At 38.7% G+C, this 22,379-nt stretch overlaps 1 protein-coding gene across 29 annotated transcripts in view; it reads right to left on the bottom strand.

Annotated features, from left to right (window-relative positions):
• Positions 1-22,379, bottom strand: part of SNAP91 (synaptosome associated protein 91) — a 109,717-nt gene that overhangs the window by 24,938 nt on the left and 62,400 nt on the right. For 9 of the 29 annotated variants that reach the window (XR_005555660.1, XR_005555659.1, XM_039334464.1 and 6 more), the window contains exons 13-25: positions 21,056-21,165; positions 20,612-20,718; positions 16,337-16,351; positions 16,011-16,172; positions 12,256-12,363; positions 11,449-11,718; positions 11,189-11,269; positions 10,971-11,042; positions 8,970-9,053; positions 5,854-5,937; positions 3,997-4,140; positions 1,402-1,551; positions 691-721 (exon numbers count right to left, since the gene is read on the bottom strand). Coding sequence is in view for 26 of the 29 variants with exons in the window: in XM_039334464.1 (XP_039190398.1) it covers positions 691-721; positions 1,402-1,551; positions 3,997-4,140; positions 5,854-5,937; positions 8,970-9,053; positions 10,971-11,042; positions 11,189-11,269; positions 11,449-11,718; positions 12,256-12,363; positions 16,011-16,172; positions 16,337-16,351; positions 20,612-20,718; positions 21,056-21,165 (1,418 nt within the window). In the remaining 3 variants the exon portion in view is untranslated. Of the gene's footprint in view, positions 1-690; positions 722-1,401; positions 1,552-3,996; positions 4,141-5,853; positions 5,938-8,969; positions 9,054-10,970; positions 11,043-11,188; positions 11,270-11,448; positions 11,719-12,255; positions 12,364-16,010; positions 16,550-20,611; positions 20,719-21,055; positions 21,166-22,379 lie in introns of those variants that run through there. The other 20 variants (XM_039334475.1, XM_039334468.1, XM_039334474.1 and 17 more) reach the window with 16 other exon arrangements.

Raw genomic sequence — 22,379 nt, forward strand, 5'->3', positions numbered from 1 at the left:
GGGGTCCCCAATTCCTGGTCCATGGACCAGTACCAGGTCGCGGCGTGCCATCAACCGGCCCGCACAAACAAGGAAAGCCCCATCCACAGGATGCAGGTAGCACACAAAACCACGCCCCCTCCAGTCTGCGGAAAAACCTCTCTCCATGTAACTGGTCCCTGGTGCCCAAAAGTTTGGGGACCTCTGTGTTAGTCTCTTCCTCCCCACACACATGCCAAATGGGGGTCCATCCAGTTAACAACCTCTGTGATTGTTTGACAACCATAACCAGGAGTGCTGGGACTGTGGTCAATGAGTGAAGCAGACACATGGGCAGTCACGTGACATCTCATTTAATGACTGCTTTGCTTAATGGCCCAAATTCCAGATTTAATTGTGGTTGTAAGCTGAGGATATCTGTAATCTATACTTGGTTTTTAGGAAAGGTGAAGAAACGGTGAGAATTATTGATATTACATTATGCTGTAAAAATCTGATCTTTTGGATTGTAAAAAATTTAACATTTTAACAGTTTTGCAAAATCATTCTATCTTTTGCAATATTAGATCTAGATCTATAATAATGATTAACCACCAACGCCACCATCGAAAAGCTATATATGGACTATATAAAAATACCCACTTTCTATGCTAGAAAGTAGAGAAAGGAAATACAGAACTATCTGGGACTTTGAATTAACCAGCTACTTACTTCTTCGATGTGGTACCAGAAATCCCAAGATCTGCAAAAGAAACCAGGAATGTAAAAGATTGTTTCATATGATAATAGATGTCAAGACATATTTGTCCACCAAATCATTAGGCAACTCAGGTTTAGCTGAGGCAGCATTCAGTCAGTTATCTAAAAGTTACAATAAACTATAATGTTATAGTTAGATTTTATATATAATTACACTGTATCTCTGAAAACTTTCTTATACCATTCAGTCACTGATGTCATAACTCTACCTGATCGAGACATCAACTTCCATGATTGCTTTCTTGATTACTTTACTTGTTTACACTTTTTTGATTACTTTCCTAAATATAAATACATAGGACATAATAAGCTAAGTTTAAGAAAATGTCAATTGTTCCTCCATAAAATCATTATTTTTATATTTTCCAGTTTAAAAGCTACTCCTAGAAATACGTTTTGTTAAAGAATGTCGATTAAGTGGACTGAGCAATATGAAAACATGATGCACCTTAGTCTCAAAGTTCAGGATGAGAAAAGGAACTTTCTGTAACAACCTAAGTGATAACACAACTACACTGTCCTCCCACAGAAGGGAAGAAATACACCCTTCAAAACATACCGTAGTAACTGAACTCAGGAATAGCCAACTGGTGCAATGTGTACAAGAACAACAATCATAAAAACAAAATCACTGTCAAACCAAACAGTTTCTCTCTAACTTACTTCCTACTAAGTTTGCAAGAGAAGAATCAAGATCGCTTCCAATGGCTTTGGTTGCAGCTGAAGCAGAAGCGGTGGCTGTGCCTACACTGGACAAAGGCTGACCAGTTTGCATTGTAGTGGGCATAAGGAGATCACCTAAGCCATCAAACACTGCAGATTTAAGAAAATCAGTAGATTAGGAAACACACTTTTTCAGATAATTAAGCTTTCACATAATCAACAGATGCTTAAATGGAGTATTCACAACCTTTTAAAAACATACACTACTGATCTTTGAACCATCACGCAGGTTTAACGTCAACGTAATGCCAACGGAAGGCATGCATGCTTTTTGACCAACATATTGACATAAATGAATTCCAAACATACTACAGTAAGACAAAGCATTAGACAACACTAATTATTTAAACTATGAAAACAGTCCATGTTGCTATATTGCACACTTTATGTTTCTAACACCGATATATAGAAGAATTGATTCACATATTATTGTGTCCACAAATCTAATAAGAATGCTACCATTTTCTGGAGCAGCAAAAAAAAAAAAGTCAGTTTTCATATTCCATTTTTGGATTTTTCCCACAACACTTGAACCAGACTTTTAAATATCTGATTCCAAAGGAATCATAATTTATTCGCCAATCAGCTATTTAAGACTTACAGGAAGTTTGTTTGAGATGTGAGTATTGAAACTGATTATTATTCCCTGGTTTACAGATTTGGAAGGAATCATAATTAAGAATTGTCTCTTACGTAAGGATTATTTTTTTATTCAACGATTGACAAGAACAAAGGAAGCTAGAAAGTAAAATACTACAACCTACTTTTGAATGCATTCTAGGAACAAATTCAGGGAGAGAGAAAAAATTGAGCCCGTAGAGAGAAAGTGATGTAAAAGACAAAGATTTGGGGCAAACATTGTTTTTGCTGTTGACAAACATACCCTGGGAGATTCAAAAAATTTCCAGTGGGTGAGAAATCTTTTTCAGGTGGAAAGAGCACTGATTAGGTGCTTTCAAGTTTGTGCCGCTTAGTTAGCAACCACACAGATTTTTCTCCAGTATGATCTACTCCAGACTGGCCCTTTGGGTCTTGGAAAGGGCACAGGTGCTAGGTGCTAGGAAATTCTTGTAAAATAGGGGAGGGAGACCATGACATCCTGTGAACATACCTATATGGGCAGAAACAAACCATCATCTCCTTTACCCGACATTAGGAGAAGAAGAGGTTACTGAATGGGGAACGTTTACAGTCTCTATTGCCAGGGAGAAATATTTTTCTTGGCTGTATTAAGACTGCCGTCGGATAAGATGAGGGTCTTTCTCCTTATAGACTTCTGAGTAAAGCCATTACTGCTCTGCTGCTAATAGAAGCACTGCAGTGGTCTGTGTTATTTACCATGCAATTCATATCAGGCTATCTGGGTTTGAGATGGATTTCACAAGAACCCACTGATTTATGTCTTCCAATTTACCATCACGATAAATGGACAAATAAGGATAAGATATGGGTTGCTCTAGAGTAGTGTTTTTCAAACTTGGGACTGGGTGGAGGTCAATTCCCAGAATGCCCAAGCCAGGAAGAAAATGGCATTGAAGGTTCAAATGACAATCGTATAATCATGACGGGCACTTGTGGCTTTAAGTCAAATGGGTTGCTAAGCACCCAGATTGTGGTCATGTGACTGCAAGGATGCTGGAACAGCTGCTGACCAAATGGTCGTAGGTGGAGGACTATCTATAACAGGGGTGTCAAGCTGCTGACCCATGAGCCAGTTGCATCATGCGGAGGCCGTGCCCTCCCTAGATGCGGCAATGCAAAAAAAGTCACGATACATCGCGACACATCACATGACGCAGCGAGTTTGACACCTGTGATCTACAATACCAAAAATACCAAAAAAAAACCCCAACCAATATCGTCTATCTGTACCTAATGAAACAGAAATATCTAATCCAGTCAACATTACATAGTAACACGAATTCACATCAGTTACAGTATGCATGCTAATGTTAGTAAGCAGAGTTGCACTATGCTCTGGCAAGCAGTAACTAAAGCAAAGTACTACTAAACTATTTGGTTTCTTTACTTTTTTCTGTTGCAGAACTCACCCAAATGGCAAATTTGTAGCAAGGCCCCAGCATGGAAGTAGACAATGAAAGAGACACAAACAGAAACGACAGAGCAGTAATGAAAAGTCAAGCCTTGTGTCAAAGGACAAAATATCCTGGACCTCTTTTATTTTTAAATTCTGGTGCCATGCATGCTTGGGAAAGACTCTGGAGAATAGCAGCACCACATATCCATTTGCTGAGTGTACAGGAATAAGGTATCTGCAATTTCAGGAGTTTCATTTAAATGAGCATGCATACAAAGCACATGCAAAAATACAGAATATATGCACTTCGGTTTGACGTGTGGTGAAATCCTATGGAAGAGAACTGAGCAGAAGGAACTATCTGCTCAGTATTCTACATATTTGACTTTTTCTGAATGCTTTCATGAAATACAATAACAAATACTCTGGACCTCTGGGAGAATTACAGTTAATATATTTTGGAGATGAAGGCTGCACAGAGGAATCCTTTCACTCACCTGAGGGATCAAAGGAACTGCCAGCAGGGGCAGGAGTTGGGGCTGCTCCAAACGCTGCTTCGAAATTGGGCTGCAATATATTAGCCTGAGCTGGTGTTATGGGAGAAGGTGACGGAGACGGAGCAATAAAAGAACCTCCAAAGCCTTTTTAAAACATTAAAAAGAAAGAAATTATTAGTCTAATACTAAGGACTAAACCACAGGCTTGAAAAACATTATAATTGGCTTTGACAAATGAAGTTCCTTTCCTCTTCCTGATAAGAATATTATTATTGTTCTCACAGTGAAAGTAAAAGGCACCAAGGATGAATGCAGAAAAATATGCAGGGAGGTTAGCAAAATTCTGACTGAAAAGGTGTAAGTTGGGGCAATGAACAACAATTGGGAAGTTAAATGTGGATTCACACCAGATAAAGAGTTTGCCCTGCAGATTTTTGCTCTTCTTACAGGTCGCTGAAAAACATACCAATGAGAAACTTTTATTTAAAGAAAACGTGTTTTGTGTGAAAGTGTTGATTCCCAAAATAAACAATATACAACAAGTATAGCATGCATAGGAATGCATGAAAAGGTTAGTGAACTGTTCAACAGAGAGTAAAGGTTTGGATGTATGATGTTCCCTTTGTTACATAAATGTATGCATATATACAAGTATCTAAGGAATGCCTGTTATAGGTCTATTGTTGTCAGGAATATGTATAGTAGTTTATGTACATGTTGCAAACCTAAATGATTTATAGCAAATATTAGATACTTGTATAATGCAATAAGGCAGCGATCCCCAACCTTTACGGCTTGGTGTCCCACCAGGAAGGAGAGTGCAAGTGCAAGTTGAGCTGCACAAGTACACACCTGCCTGCTGCTCACATAAATTGAGCTGCGCAGGTGTGCGCCAGCCTGCCACTTGTGCAAGTAGAGCTCCGTGGGTGTGTGCCAGTGACATGTTGAGCTGCCTGCGTGTATGCACCAGGCCACTGCTTGTGCAGCCTGGTTTGAAATGGGCCACAGCCCGGGGGTTGGGAACCCTGCAATAAAGAGTGTGGATCTGAAAATGAATGTACTGATGTGAAGGCATTTCTGTTTGATAGGCAAAATGGAATAATTACAACTGATACATGTGGCAAAACATAAAGTAGACATATGAATTGTGTATCTTAGTAAATATTTTCTAACCATGAGAAAATGGAGACATTTTGAGAAATAAAAAAGTAGTGGGTAGCATGTATTATAAAAATGAATGTAAGCAAAAAAAAAAGTGAAAAGGCTATCCATAAAAGTGTGCTTCTGCTAACTTTGTAAGGGTTGGGAATGTCAAGAGAAATGAAAACACTAATTAGAAACTGTTTACTTAGAAGTAAATGTGGTAAAACAAGAAGAGATAGGGCCAAAAATGGATGCTGAAAGAATATAGACTGAACACAGAAGTCAGTGATCACTATGAAAGGAGTACTTTAAAGTTTGGTGATATACAGAGATTGAATGATTATCAAATTACACACTTATAGGAATAGTGATTGTTGAAAAGGGACAAACTGGTAATATTGTGATGGATGGAGTTAATAAGATTTTCACATAAAGAAATGCAAGACGTTATTACAGTTTATTCCTCCTTTCCCCCCCCCCCTCCGTTCTCTGCAGTTTGCAAAATGTTGCCTTACTTCACAAGGAATTACCACGGCTTTTTTTTTAAAGTTACATTTGTATCTGTGTAGAAGAAAGCTTGTACATTTATATTTATTTTTTAAAAATTAATCTCAGTGATGGTTCCTTGACGATTTTTTTTGTCACAGTACAGAAAAGATGAAATAAAAACATGCATAGCCTTTCTTAAAAAATAACACAATTACGTTTCATTACCAGCTAATAGGTCAGCAGAAGCAGAAGTACTAGAAGCCGATGAAACTGCAGGTTGGGGCTCTAAAGGGCCACTTCCAAATGCATCTATGGATTTTTTCCATGAGGCCGCAATAAAAGACAGCAGAATTTAAAGATACTATAAATATATAAACATATAACATTTGGAGGGAGAATACAACTACGAATATAATTTTCGAGACCAGAGAGGAATGATTGGTAAAATATAGTCTGAGAAATAGTTGTAGCTGTGTAGGAGAAGGAGTGGCAGTTACTAAGTCCGTCTGTAACTATGTAGAGACTCCAGGCTGATTCCTCTTTTGACTCCATCCCGAGGTTCTGCCACTCCTTCTCCTACCAGTTGTTCTAAAACCAGAAGAAACCAAAGAAAGACCCAGACAGACTATTTTAGAAGTATGACAGTTGTACTGATGAGACGTGATGGCAGTGAGAAGTTTTTCTACAGGAAGATGACTCCAAGAAAACTGCTAGTTTTCTAAATGTCTATGGAAATTCTCAGTCATCCAGGTCATAGTTATCCCAAAGATGCTTTTTCACGAGGTAATTGGACTTTCTTGTTTTTCTTTGAAGATGTTTCGCTTCTCATCCAAGAAACAAGGACCACTGGTTTGAAAGAGGGGTCAAAGAGGCCATCTATATCAAAATTGAATAGCCCTCTCTCAACAGAAGGGGAGGGATACGACATCATCTATCTTCAGTCTACAACACAGTCCTTTCAATAGTTCCAAGAAAGCTCCACACCCATTTGCACTATTTAGGCGACCCTGAAGACACTGATAAGCCTCCAGATAGCATTAACGACTCGCTAAAAGAATGCAAATGACCAGCTGTCTGCAGGAGTACACATCTTTCCATTCCCCACCATTCAGTCAGCTGAAGAAGCTTCTTGGATGAGAAGCGAAATGTCTTCAAAGAAAAACAAAGTCTAGTTGCCTCATGAAAAAGCAATTTTGGGGTGCTAGCTTTCTAAGAGCTCGTCCTCATTTCTTCAAACTACTTGGAAACTAGCTTTATAACCCCATGCAGACCTAAGTATTCCTGTGCTGCTGCAAAATATAGGCCCTGGATCTCCCTTTCCCCACAAACCATGCAGAAAATAAATAAAATTATTGTCAGTTCCCTAGAATAAGTTCACATTTTCTTAAGATTTTGTATGTACTTATCTGGCGATCAGAAAAAATATGTCTGAGCAAAAAAGGGGTAGCTGCAAAATTCCAAGCCACCTTTCTTCTATATCGTATTTTGAAGTGCATTGCTAGCTCTGATGATGAAAGGAATAGCATGCTGGCACTTTTGCTTTTTTTTCCTCAGTAGTTGTAACCATAGTTACATGAGGGTGTGGTTGTGCAGTGAGAAGGAAAGATATACTGTAGTTCTAAACAAATCCTACATAGAGGCATCAGGACACTGAAGGCTGATGGGAAAGCAGATACTCTCAGTGAAATAAGAAAGGATGGAAAAGTATTGGTATCTTGCCATTCACAAAGCAGCCACTTAAGAAATCAAAAACAAAAAGTACTGTGAACAGTCTGGTGCTTTGCATTTACCAAAAAATGAATGCAGACAGTAGGGATATACAAAGCATTTGAATAAAGTGATTTGCAGGGGGAAAAAAAGTCAATGGAAGTTTTTGTTCGTTTGTTGAGATATCTAAAAACAGACACAAAAGATGAAGCTCCTGAATTTTCTCTTACCTAATCCATTGTTTTCTTCTTTTCCTCTTTACATCTTATCTACACATCCATCATCACAAGCCTCTCTCTGCACATATGAACAAGACAACCTATGCTTGTTCCCACAAACATGCAGTCCCACAAGGATAACTCTTTACTGCCTCGCTTTCCTTCTCTGATTCTCGTTTTAGGAAAACCAAGCAGATAGATTGTTCCAACACCTACTGAGCTGCCGTGTCTGCCTGCCTTCCCATCTGTCTTTGTAAACACATAACAGGCATCAGAGCCTGTAGAGAGACTAACTGCTATGAGGCATATGGAATACGGATTGCTCTTCATTTGATCGAGATGGAGGTTGTACCAAAAAAAGGGCAATATATCAACAGAATTTGCAGGAGACAAAAAATCACTGTATTTAAAATGGATTGATTTTAATCTATGAAATTTAATCAGTGTGCTATCAAATAATAAATTTCATATCAATAGCTAGTCTGTAAATCTGGGGACTTCCTTAATTTATACTGAAATTCTGCTTCCAATCATAAAAAATGTAATGTACTGTAATATAATGTAAACATTCTGCCTATATCATCACTGCTGCTAATGAAAGTTGTTATCATATCTAATGTTTTCTTGAATAATATTACAAATTATGAAGAACATGCCTTTTGATGAAAATCAATAAGTTTGCTTTATGCTTGACCACAGTTATACAGCTCCCTTCATGATTTGTAATTAAAAGACAGTAGATGCTATGTATAAAAATAATTTCAATGTACATCCCAAAGCCCATACACCAACCTGGGCATTTTACAACCCCCAGGCCACATCTGGCTTTTTGGGGTGTGCCTATCAAGCCTGTGTGAGGTCAATCGGAAATTAGAAATCAAAGGTAAATAAGTATATGCCACACACACAATACAACTGCATTGATTTTATTTTGAAGGTGACTATTTTTTTTCAATTTATGTATGTGCCTCCATGCATGCGTGTAGCCCTATTTATTCCCCTCCCCCATACACACAAGAGTCCCCATTTCTCATGTGGCCCCTTGGCAAAATTCATTTCCCACCCCTGCCATAGTGAAATAATTGTTAAGCATCTCTAACCTACAAATACAGTAGATAGCAGGTAGCTGTCAAGAGAAATATACATGCTATAGAGAAGCATAATTGTAAAACTGAAAACTGCATACTGTAGGAGGAAGAATGAAATAGTTACTTGAATAAGGAGTTTCATGCATGGAAATAAGGACAGACAACAGTAAAAAACACCCAAACTGCATTTCATAACAGTTAAAAAGCAAATGAAGCACAACATAGCATAATAAAAGTAACTGTCGTAAAACGTTGAATTGCTGGCAAAGAAAAATGAAATGGAAATGAAATGGGAAGTACTTGAATGGTGAGGAACAACAATACCCACCACCAAACAGGTCAATCACACCTGAAGAGTCCACTTTAGCCGGGGAAGCAGTGGGCAGGGACGATGGTGCTGCAAATGCATCCACTGGAGTAAGCATGATAATATTTAGTAAAAGCAAATTAGGAATGATGAGGCCATTTATCCTGAATCCATGACAACACAATGTATATATTGGAAAGACTTGGAAAAACTAAATTCCCTTTAGATTTTTCACAGAGTATCCACTATTAAAGCAGCATCTTTAAAAATTAGATTGAAAAGAAAAACTGTTCTGGGCCATTTTGTATTTAATTTGTACACATGCAGTGACTACACACAGTAATGTGTGTGTATGTATTATATTATGTATTTATGCCTTAGTTTTATATTATTGCATCTGCTCAAGAGCTGTCATTTCATCCATTCTATAGGAATTCTGATTAATTCAAAATATGATACAATTTTATAGCCAGATATAGTTAACTTTCTAGAATTTAAACTATAGATTTCCTAGATTCTGGGTAGCATGAAAACTTCCTCATCATGGAAGCTTCATGATCCTTCTTTTAACAGATATGCTGTGGAGGACAGTATTATGACCCTAGAAAAAGCCTAAAAATGCTTATTAATATATAGCAGGTAACTGTCACTTAGAACCAAATCTAAACTGCCAGATAAATCTGTCAAAAGGAAAGGTGCTATTAGACTACCGTGTTTCTGCAAAAGTAAGGCCTACCCCGAAAATAAGCCCTAGTTTGATTTTGGGGGTCGGCCTAATATAAACCCTACCCTGAAAATAAACCCTACTCCCAAAATAAGCTCTAGTTTTGAAGTGAGGCACACACCTAAAAATCAAGCTAGTGTGGGGGTGTAGAGCCGCCCCACACACCCTCCACCCTTGCAGCAAGGCCTCTCCTCGCCCACCCACTTCTTCTGCGGTGTCTTCTGCAGTCAGGTCTACATTTCTCAGTCACAGGCCTTTCCGGAAGGCCACTGCAGTCAAGAACTGAGCTATGGATTGAATCCATAGCTTGGTTCTGCAAGATCTCTGCAGCCAAGGACCGAACTATGGATTGAATCCATAGCTCAGTACTCGGCTGCACAGGCCTTCCTGAAAGGTCTTCCGGCAAAATGCAGGCCAGAATGCAGCTGTAAAATGAAGCTGCTCCTTCGGCTGCAGAAAAAGTGGACCGGCTGGGTGGGGCTGTCGGCTCCAGAGGTGAATAAGACATCCCCCGAAAATAAGATCTGGTGCTTCTTTTGGAGATAAAAAAAAAAGACCCAGTCTTATTTTTTGGGAAACATGGGTATGTAGCTCATAAAGCTTTCTTCCTGGGTTATGATTATAAATAAGCTCTCCAGGTAACTTTTGACTCTGTCCATCTTTCAGCAATGATTTGTACAGAATGTTGAGTGTAAACTGCCTATAGAAGTCTGTAAACAAGATTAGCACTCTAAATTAGCAGAAGCTGGCACACATTACCTTCCTAAATAAAAATAATTATGTTTTCATTTTTTATTATCAAGATTTTATGTAGGATTGACAATCTCATATTCTAGGTCAATGGCTTGCATGGGAACTTGTGCAAGGCTTATACAATCTAAGATTTGGGGGAGGGAATTGCCTCTTTTCAAATATAATGGTCTAAATGTGCTCAAAGGCAGCAGCCCCCAATCTTTTGGGTGCCAGGGATCAGTCCATGCAGGGCAGTTTTTCCGTGGACTGGGGGGGGGGAGTGGTTTTGCGCACTGTTTGGATTCTGCGTGTGTGCAGATGGGGGCTTCACTCGCTTGAGGGCCCAGTTCCTGGTGGGCTGTGGACCGATGCCGGTCCACGGATCAGGGGTTGGGGATCCCTGCTCAAAGATCATCTAAAGTGACACAGGGAATATTCAGCAGATCAGCTCAGTTTTGACATTACTAACTTTTCAGCAGTTTAAAACTGATCATATTTCACAGGTATTTTGGAAAAAAAGGTGACAAGCCATACAAATAACTTAGATATAAAGAGAAAGCACCTACCTGATAATAGATCACCAGTGAGAGAATTCTCGGGCCCAGGTGAAGCTCCAGTAGCTGGAGAAGAAAAAGTATCTTGCAGAAGCCAAAGAAAAATTACATGAAGATTAGAGATAGATATGTATATGATTGACAGAAAAATGCTCAGCAATCAAATAAAATAGAAATTTTAAAACACAAACTTGGATTATTACAGGACAGAACTTTTTATATATATTTACCTGTCCCAAACAGGTCTATGCTAGGAGCTGCATCTGACTTAGGTGGTGGAGGAGCATCAGCAGGTGTGGATTCAAACAAATCTAGATGAAGAATATACTGTGTCTTACTAATTTATATTTCCATGTCGTGAAACTTGTTTCTTTCTAAGAATAATTGCCATACAGACTAAATATGCAAAAAAAGAGACTGTTTCTATATGCTGAAAATCTAATTCACCCCCCAAAAAAATTCAGTGGAAAGAAAGAATGAAATAAGTTACCACCAAAGATATCTAGAGCAGGAGGAGGAGCAGAGGTGGTGGTAGTGATGGTAGTAGTAGCAGATGTAGTAGCAGTAGTGACAGTAGCATTAGTAGCAGCAGCAGTTGTAGCAGGGGCTGGAAGGGCCACAGCAGCAGCTGGAGTAGGACTGGTTGCGGAAGTAGCTGCACTAGTTGTAGGGGTAACTACAGGAACGCTGGTCTCAGTTGGCTTCATAGCAAAGAGGTCCAGCTCAGGAGCTGCATTGCCTTCTGATGGGGCAAAGGGGTCTTGTAAAAGGAAATGGCAGAATATACATATATATAAAGGATTAGCCGGGAAGGATAGGAAAAGCCACACCCTGTGTGGATTAAATCACACACACACACACACATATCACAATTTATACATACATGCAAAACAGAAACCTAAGGCACAGCTTGATTAACCACTACTGATTCTCTGACATCGGTACTAATAGGCGCCCAAGTGCCCACGTGCATTTTCCCTCTCCCTTGAACTAAGGCACTTTGAAAAGTTCTGTCCATCATTGTAGAAACCTTCTGCCAGCTACATGCAAGATTCAGCATTGTTAACATTTTTCAATGAAAAAAAAAAAAAGCTTTGGTGAAATCTTGTAGGAGTGCTTTCCTGACATAATTTTTGTTCGATTAGAACTTTTGTCCAAATACCTGGGGAAAATGTGTTGTTTTTTTTTTTTTAAAAAAACATACTTAAGTGACAAACATACTGCCATGAAGTTTATTTTAATTAGTATGACACACATACAACAACCACGACAGATGAGCTAATGAGATGGAACCCACCATTTCCTGAACATGCATCAAGAGCTGCTGCTACAGGGGTTGGGGTAGCTGGTGCTGCTGCCCCTTCAGTTGCTGCAGAGGCTTCACCAGGAGAAGCTGCAAAGGCATCTTGAGTGCAGGTTTAGAAACAGAAATTAAGAAGAATAAAAAAAAGAAGAAAATATAGTAAAAGAACCAAGTTAAATAGCATAAAAAAAAATCCCTTATACAAAATGCGGGTTCATAGGGTGACGGTTGCATTTGTTTTGTGCAACTACCAACAGTTTTCAAACTAAATTCAACCCAAGTAATTATATTAGGTCACGATGACTGCGAGAGTCTGCAAGTACACACAAGGTAAGCAGAAAAGCGAATGGCAAAAAATGCTCCTTGTATAAGGGTCTTGAACAGCATGCATATGTAACAACACTGATGATGTTACCTAGTTAGGGTAATGAAACGTCTGCAAGAAAACAAGCAAGCTCTGAGAGCACCAAGGACCCCTCATTTCAACCCGGAGCTACAAATATTCTCCTTCATTGGTATGCATATATAACCTCCAAGGGGGAAAAATCCTAATAAATAACATAAAAATCATTCAATAACCAGTACACTTAACAGAGTAACTTTTCCTGTTCTGTTAAATTGTATTCTCTAAGATTGGGGAAGTAAGGTAAAAAGTAAAGGACTCCTTGCGGATTGTACTCCACTAGTGGTTGCCGACTTTAGAGGGTGGTGCTCATCTCTGTTTCAAGGCTCTTTCTGAAGACATTTCTGTGGTCATGTGGCCAGCATGACATCATGGAGTGCTGTTACCTTCCCACGGAAGTGGTATCTGTTTATCTACTTGCATTTGCATGCTTTCGAACTGCTAGGTTGGGAAGAGCTAGGATGAGGACGGGAGCTCACCCCGTCACGTGGCACTTGGGTCTTGAACCCAGGCTGCCGGCTTCCCAGCCAACAAGCCCAGTGGTCTTAACCAACCTTGGGGGAAGTATAGTAGACTAAAAAAATGTTATTTGTACTTCAATTACAATTCCTCTTAACTTGGATTACAGTAATTATATCCGTTGCATTCTAATAATTCAGGTGACATTATTGGCCTTATTTATTTGCAGAAGCGATACACAAAGCAATTCACAACCTTGCAAGGGACTGGTCAAGCTTAGGGTGTGTGCAAAAAGAACTTGTCTCCCTAAGACTACACTCCAATCATTGTAGGAAGTCAACCAATTGTCTATTTTTTCTTGCACACATCAAAGCTATAACTTTGATCTCCTTTTTAGCAATTCACGAGCAAGTGGGATTAAGACTCTGGATCAAGACCCAATCTCCTTTTCAGGAACACTCTAGGAAGGAGGAAATGGGAACCTTCTACTTCTGGATTGCTTCATATAGTATAACTGAAAATAGCCAAAATCAGGACGTTTTCTAATTCTTGCTTGTGTCAATGAATCATAGTTCAAACTAATTCCGTTAAGATACTAAGGCAAAGTATGATTGGTTCACCACTTAGCAAACAGGAATTTATGGCTTGTTAATGGCTAATTTGGGTCAGAGATGTTAGAAAGTACAGTATTATGCTGAAACTACTTTTCCAGTGTTGTTAATACCACTGATTCTTTTGGTAGGACTACCTTCTTGCCACTAGTGTTTTCTTTTCATCTCCTCCAAGAGTATTTCTTGTCATGGGAGGAGAATTCTCACAGTGGGCATAGCAATGCAGTTCAAGTAGCTTAAACCACAGAAGGAAAAATAGCAGCACTTGGTTGCTGTTCCCTCAGGTATCTCACAGTTAAAACTTCAAGGCAATTTTAAGAATAAGTTTAGCTTTACTACTGTACAACATGAGAACATGATCAATGACCAGTTCCAGTCACTTTAAAGAAGGATATTGATTTAATCTTTTTCTCTGGCATCCTCAGAGATACAAATTCACTAGCTTGTTTATGCAATGCTAAACTATCCTTTAGAGTTAATCAAAACAAGCCCCCCTTTATCATCTAGCAGAGAAAAATATAGAATGCAGTTCACATGTGCTACATGGCTGAAAAATAATGTGTTTGCACTTTCTGCAATTAGAGACACCTAGAATTGTCCATTGGGTTGTGAGAAACAGAAAAAGGCTAGATCTAATTTTCTAAATTCAAATCTAGAAAAATCTCCTGCCTCCAAATAATGTTACAGCTATGAAAAAAGTAGTACCCATTTCCTTATTCTCTGTTAGTTGTGTACAGTACTACAAACTCTGACAACTCCAGCAGCATTAAGTAAGACTGGGCAAAATGATTAGAAAAAATGAGGAAATATTGAAGTAGCCACAATGGTGGGGAGTTTGAAAAGGCAATTCAGAATTAAAACAGGACACTGTTGGTTTTGCTGCCATGCAATTTCCCGTTAGAAAGATCAATTTCTCTAGAAACAGGAAGACTCGCATGCTTATTAAGACACAGACAATTTAATGTTAAAAATATTCGTCCTTGAAAATAAAAATCCTGCTGCCTATTCTAAAAAGCTCATATAGACATGCATCTGATTTGCAACAGAACAAGTTAAAGCTGCCTTTAAGATCTATTAAAGAGCAAAGTAATAAGAAAAAAAGCAACAGGAAATGGAGTCTGCCAAATTCTCATTGTGCTAAACTTGTATTCTAATAAATGAAGCCTTTAAGCAATTTTATTTTGCTTAACACATTACAGAAAACTGTATGGCAGTTGTCCAACAATTGAGAACATTTCAATTTCAAGAACTCTACTTAGCTAAGGTAAACAGGAAGCTTTACCCTAAAGTCACACTGAAATGCTGAAAGCAGATACTGAAAATGGGATAAAATTTCACAGCTGTTATTTTGGAAGCATTTTGCTTACCTGAAGAATCACTAAATCAATTGTATGTTTGTTTTACAGCAGTGGTTCCCAATCTTTTCTATACCCCGCACCCCTAGAACGCTTCTGATATATTCTTGCACCCCTTACAAAAGTTCAAAATAACGGCAATGGATTATGCATATACACTATAATTTTGAAAAGCCAAGTTTTCGCACCCCCTAGAATATCGTCTCCCACCGCCAGGGGGTATGAACATCCCTGGTTGGGAACCCGTTTTACAGTATGTACTTTTCCTTCTGAAAAACTTTTACCTCATAAAATTATATTATTCTGTAGGCTACAACTTAGGGCAAGAGAAGGGCCAATCTCCTCTCCCCAGTCTGGCATTAACATAGCTAATGGTGATAACTGCAGGAATACCAATAGATCTATTTCTCCCATTCAGAAAAAGAAACCTGTACAATATTTATAACTAGCATCTCTAGTAAGCAGGTATTTTTGCTTAATTACGCAAAAATTTGCTTTAGAGGGTATAGCCGATACATTTGGGATACTAATTGGCATCTCCAAGTCAGATTGAATATAGCTTCAGATCAAGGGACTGCCCATAAGTGTGTGCGTGTGTGTGTGTGTGTGTGTGTGTGTGAAATTAAATTCTTCTATAGGTCTCAAAACATTTTTTTTCTCCCATTGTTATTTGCAAGGAAAAAGATTCACACTACTTAACATAACACATTTATGATGAGTAAGGTAACTCCATCATATTCCTATAAAGATTACTTCTCAGAATCATTTTTGCACAGGATAACATGCAAGAATTCTTTTCAAGATTTTTTTTTATTAATTCTGTAGGTAAAGTGAAGAAAGTTACCCAAATCGATTGGTGTTTCCTCCATCCTCCCCATGTTTCAGTTGAGAAAGCGGTAGCAAATAAATAAACTAACTAACCTCCGAAGAGATCCACCTCAGCAGCAGCAGCAGCAGCAGTGGTAGTTGCAGAAGTAGTTGCTGACTCAGCAGTTGCAGCAGGAGGAGCTAAGGTGGGTTCTGGTGCAAATGGATCTGAAATCTGTGGTTCAGAGGTAACACTGGAAAATCCAGCCAAACTGTCTACATGCGTCCATACAGGAAGATCAAACAGGAACAGTAAGCAGAAAAGGCCAAAGTAACACTAGATTGCACAGTAAAATAAATTAAACAGAGACAGGCCTAGTCTAATTGAGTATTTAAACATTTCAGCTGGAAGAACTGCTTAGAAATCAAGCACTACTCACCCTCTCCCAGGAGGTCTGTAAAATGTCCATTAAAAGACAGCATTGTAAAAAAATAAGAAGGTTAAGAAAGTCAACATGCATGCTACTCAGAAGTCACTCTCTGCCAAAATGGGGCTATTTCAAATCAACGAGATGCTGCTCTAAGTCCAGATATGTCACTGGTACTGGCATGCAGTTTTACATGATGCTGTCTCTTTTCCTTTTCCAAAGCACCTAGAAACAAAGACTTAAGTGACTAAGGTTTATCTCAACCCATCTCTGACACAGCCTTATCCAACTGCAAACTATTGCTGAAAGGAAGAATTAACTTGATATATTTGGCAAATAGTTATTAGTTTTTTTAACACCAGAAAATGAACCTGAAAAGGCTTGAAGAAATGGCACAACACTTCACAATCCAACTCGTAACAAAATAAGCACAGATACGTGCTTTTAAACATTGATTTTAGAAATCACAGAAGCAAGGCCATTTAAAAAGTCTATAATTAAGCATCTCTGTTTGAATTCTAATAGTGGGTTTATAATTTGGTTGTAATGAGCAAATAATACCAAAGTCTTAAAATTGTTTTTATTACACTGGTTTCTGCAGTGTAATAAAATCTTCCATGCACTGATGAATAGAAAAGGACTTTTCCCACCTTTGAAGCTGCAGAGGTGAGCAAAAATTACCTGAATAATTGTTCTATGGTTCTTATCCCTTCCAGATCAAGAGTGAAAAAATGGTAAGCTTGTTTGGTAATTTGGAAGGGAGACTCAAAATGCAACCAAGTCAATATAGTGAAGTAAAGGAGGCAGCTGCTTTAGGTTTTACAGAACCCTTCTAGATTTACAGAACCCCTTGTTGCCCACTTCTGCCCTGTGCTTCCAATAATGGTTGTGACAATTTCCCTTTGGAAAATTCTCTCCTTGTTCCAGAAGTTGTCCAACTGAGGACAATTAGGACTAGGAAGAAGCCAACCAACAGTAGCAAGGCCAGCCAGAGCCTTAATTCTGACATAGGATTTGTGATGAGATGCCCAAACATGCCGACCTTGTCTTGGGTAGTGTGTATGGCAATTTCCAGAGAAAGATACTGTTTGGTGGCTTGTCAGGTGGCCCAAAACACTCCATACTATGCTAATTGAGCAAGCAGGGGAAAGAAGAAGACAGAGTCCAGTTCTTGGTAGCCAATGTCAAGCTCTGGTCAGACCTGACCATGTTTCCCAACAATACACACTTCTCACTCACAACCAGAGTCTTGAGGAGAAGAGTTCTGTCTAGGCAGGTGACACAGCTCACCCCTATCATTGGCACCTGGGACCTGACTCTTTCACTTTGAAATTTTCCTGATCCTACAACGGGAAAGATAATGAGGGTTATTCCCCTTGTCTGGCCCTCCAGAAGACTGAGAGCAGCCTGCCCAGATATGGCTAATGATGAGGAACACATTGTGTCTTTCTTATGCCAATTCAGCTGGCTTGTACTCTGAGCCTGTCATTGACTCACTTAGAAAGCATAGGGCTTTCTTCCAGTCACTGAAGAACCACCCAAGTGATGTCTGTAGTATATGAGATTCTTTGAAATAGCTATAGGATTCATTTGCTTTCCTCTTCATACCTTGCCCTCCGCTTTCATCGCCCACACGCTTTCACCTGTAGCCAATGTTGCTACTGCTGCTGCTTCCATACCCAGTCGTACAGGTAGTCCTTGAGTTACGACTACAATTGAGCCCAAAATTTATATTGCTAAGCAAAACATTTGTTAAGTGAATTCTGCTCCCTTTTACAATCTTTCTTGCCACAGTTGTTCAGTGAATCACCGCAGTTATTAAGTACTGTAACACAGTCGTTAAGCAGAACTGGCTTCCCCATTGACTTTGCTTGTCAGAAGGTCACAAAAGGTGATCACGTGACCCTGGGACACTGCAACCCTGATAAATATGAGTCAGTTGCCAAGCGTCTGAATTTTGATCATGTGACTATGGGGAGGTTGCAATGGATATAAGTGTAAAAAATGATCATAAGTCACTTTTTTCAGTGCTGTTGTAACTTTCGAATGGTCACTGATTGAACTGTTGTAAGTGCATGCACATCTTCTCCACTCGTGCTCTTATGTACTACAGATACAGTTCTCTAATGCATTTTGCTGCAAAGCCATATTTGAACTTGTTGATGTAGGTATAGGATTAAAAATAAATTTCCCCCCTCATCCTTCCTGGAAAGACTCTTGAGACAATTCAGATATATGCGGATGTACTAAACAATTCTTGCTTTGATAGGGCAAACTGGGGAAGGAAAAAGATAGTGCAAACAATATTTCATTAAGTCTCAGAAAGGAAAGATCTATCGGCGTTGTTCTCTACGATAGGACATAGATGGGATTTTCTCTTTACATTTGATGCATAGAAGAAAGCATGCAGCTGACAATACATTTATTTTCTTCCCCTTTTTCTAGCACTGCCAAAGCCACACATCAAACGAATGCAATGACATGAAGAAGACCTCTTGGATAGAACTAGCTTTACCACTATGAAGATTGAGGGAACCAATTCAAGTGGCAAAGCTGGAGAGAGAGCATCCTAATTGTTTACACGTATACATTACATGTGACCTTATAGCCCAAAGGCCAAGAAGTAATCCTAGTTGAGTTGTCCAAGTCTCTTGGCCTTTTTTTCTTTTAGAGAATAAAGGCAGGTGTGCACCACATAAACTCTCCTGCCATTCTCAGGTATGGTAAAGGATACCATTAAAAAATTTAACCCATAGTACCTCTGTTAGTTTTCACAACAGTTTTGCTACAACAGACAAGGTTGCACCTCTGCACATTGTTAGAAACAGTTTTAATGCCACTTACAAAGAAAAACATTATAACCTAAAATGCTATTTTTAAATGACCAAAATCTCTGTGTCCTGTTGGTTTTATAATAGGCTCAATATTTTCAAGATGTTAAAAAAATGTTCTGAATTCCAACAGTATCCACTGTAGTTCCAATTGCCTCCATTTTGAATGGCAATTTAAAGCATTAAAATTTTAAATGTCAAATTCCTTCTGCAGAAGGAGATAATTAAATTGAAGAGTTAGGAATATAGTGCTTTGATTATAGGCCAATAAAATGTAAAAGGAGAAACACATTTTAGAATTTCTTTAGATTCAAACACAGGCTGATTCATGACACAAAACTTTCAGGATATGTTTGTTTGAAACATACAATGGAATAATATCAGTACAAATAGACACTGTATTCATCATTTAAAGATAAAACTTTAAAATTCAATATAATGGTATTTTTCCCCTCAACCTGGAGATTTCCAGAGGGCTTTTCAACCTTTTCACCCATTGTACCACTTTTAGGATATGGCGACATCCTAGTACCACCAGTCGCCTAACAAGGTGTCAAAAACTTGATGACCCCCCCAAAAAAAGGAAAAAAGTGATAAAGTACAGGTAGTCCTTGACTTACAACAGTTCGCTTAGTGACTGTTTGAAGTTACAATGGCACTGAAAAAAGTGCCCCCCAAGCCACAGCTGAGCAAGACTCCTGCCTGTCCACCCGGTGGCACTCTTCCTCCTGTCAGAGGTTTTCATTGTTGTGAGCATTTCTGATGAGGATTGGCAGCGGGGGTGGGGGGGGTGTTTGATTTTTATTCCCATCTGCTGGGTGGTTGCAGCAGGTTTTGGTCACTTGACATGACCCTGGGACACTGTGACCATCATAAATATGAATCAGTTGCCAAGCATCTGAATGTAAATCACAAGACCCTGCTGCAACATTCCAGCTGATTGGCGCTTCTTCTGGGCTCAGCAGAAGCACAAGGATCAGTGCTGCTTTCCAGTTGATTGGTGCTTCTTCAGGGCTCAGCAGAAGCACCAGGATCAGTGCCAAGCTCCAGCTTGGGCCTGGTGCTGATCCTGGCGCTTCCACTGAGCCCTGACATCCCTGCAGCTCCAGCTATCTCTCGCTCAGGCTTGTGCGGTGCTGCCACCAGTTCAGCTCATTCCCCTCCCCCAATACCACTTTTCTAGGATGGCTGCGTACCACCTGCCAGGTGCCAATGTACCACAGGTGGTACCCGTACCACTGGTTGAAAAGCCCTGTGTTAGATGGCTGACAACTAGAAAAGATGTACTCTGAAACATCTAGAGGCCTGAATGACTGGGAAAGTCCAATTTTACAAAATTGCTATAATCAGCACAAATAGTCTTAGACATAAAAAGGTGGATTAAGAAAGCATGGTCAGCATTCCAGCTTTATTCTGAAACTAAGTTTTGAGGAATTAAAATCATAAAAGGTTTTACCTCCCCATGAAGTTGTTCCACCAGGGGGAGCTGCTGAAGCTGCTTGTGCAGGGCCAGATGTGAAGTCTGGTTGAAGATCTAGAAGATCACTGGAGAGCTTGGAAGCACTATTGCAAAGGGAAAAAAATACCAAAAAGTATTTGGATGAAAGTCATAGAAGTAATTTTGAAGTCCTGTGAATTCATTTGCAAGAATTAAACAAAAATAATGGCATATTCAAGAATATAATTAGAACTGTACAAATTGTTGTAATCTTGTATCAACTTTCCCCAGCCTAGAGTTCTCCAGAGAAGTTAGGCTTCAAACGTCTGTGAAAAACGGTCATAAGTCACTTTTTTCAGTACTATAGTAACTTTGAATGGTCACTAAATGAACTGTTTTAAGTCGAGGACTACCTGTACCAAATATTTTAAAAGTAAGTATTATATTTGTAACCAAACTAACCTTACTGGAGCTGTTGTTGAAGATGTTGCAAAAAGATCGAGTGGTGGAGATGTATCAATACTTCTTGCTGGGGTAGAATTGGGAGATGTAACCGTTGTGGCTGGAGAAGACTGGAAAAGAAGAGCTGGTTAGGACACATATTTATATACTTATTTTATTTATTTAATAAAATTTATTAAATAAATTTAAACTCTCAGTGACTCTGGGCAGCTTACAAAAAATAAAAAAGTAACATAAATTAAATCTATTTAATTTCCTGCAAGTGGGAAGCTAAAGAAACATTAATCATGCTATCACCACAAAAGAAGTTTTTTCTAAAATATTAATGATTTCTGTTAATTATTGGAAGGAAAGCCTGTAAATATATGCAGATTTTAATGGTGAATAAAAACCTAAAATATCTCTATTTTTATAAGAAGTTTCCAAGCCTGAACAGGCCCTCTAAAAAATTCTTCAGTAACATCACAGCAGAGTACCATGAAGTTTGACTTAAATGAACACTATTTAATCATTATGTAATGAACTTCAAATTAGCTTTATAAAAACCTTAAGGAAAAGAACACATGGGCTAATATTGGAGAATCAAGAGCCAAAACAGGAGTTACAGTATGAAAAGCATTTCAAAAGGCTGCTCTGAACTCTTCCCTTGAATTTTTGCTCACAACTCAGCATTATCTGGGGATCAATGACTAAGTAAGATCTCATTTTTTTTCTGGCCAGCACAAAAATAGGCATTTTGTCAAGATCCATGTAGGAAAAGATACTAGCAGTATATCTTTCCATCAAGAATGCTCCTTTGCTGTAAGAGTTCACACACATTTATACTTTAAAATAAGAAGAGTACATTCCTGATGGAGGGTGATTTTGTATGGAATATAAATCCTCTGTACAATAAATGCCTTATTTAAAGTCTTTGAAGCTAAGTCCATTTTAAAAGTTGGCTTTATCACACTAGACAAATTCAAGTCACCTCTGAGATCTTTTCCCAGAAAAAACTGTATACTGTGTATACATTAAGAGTTGGACAATCCTGTATATTTTATAAAAATGATGTTAATACAAAAGGTTTTGGACAGAAATTTACATGCAGTTAATTATGAAGGAGGTGACAACTCTGAAATGTAGACTGTTTACTATGACAGTTTGTTTGGACAGCAATAGGATCTTTGATTCTGGAATGTTGAATAAAACTTTGTAAGACAGGCTTTTGTGCACTATGTGAAATATTAAGTGTGGTGAGAAAGGCACAGATCTTTCATTTAATTTCAGAAGTCCATTTGTTCAGAATATGGTAGTAGCTTTCAATCATCATATCAAAGCTATA

Source organism: Crotalus tigris, unplaced genomic scaffold, assembly GCF_016545835.1.
Source record: "Crotalus tigris isolate CLP2741 ecotype Arizona unplaced genomic scaffold, ASM1654583v1 scf7180000017631.5181431, whole genome shotgun sequence".
Lineage (NCBI taxonomy): Eukaryota > Metazoa > Chordata > Lepidosauria > Squamata > Viperidae > Crotalus > Crotalus tigris.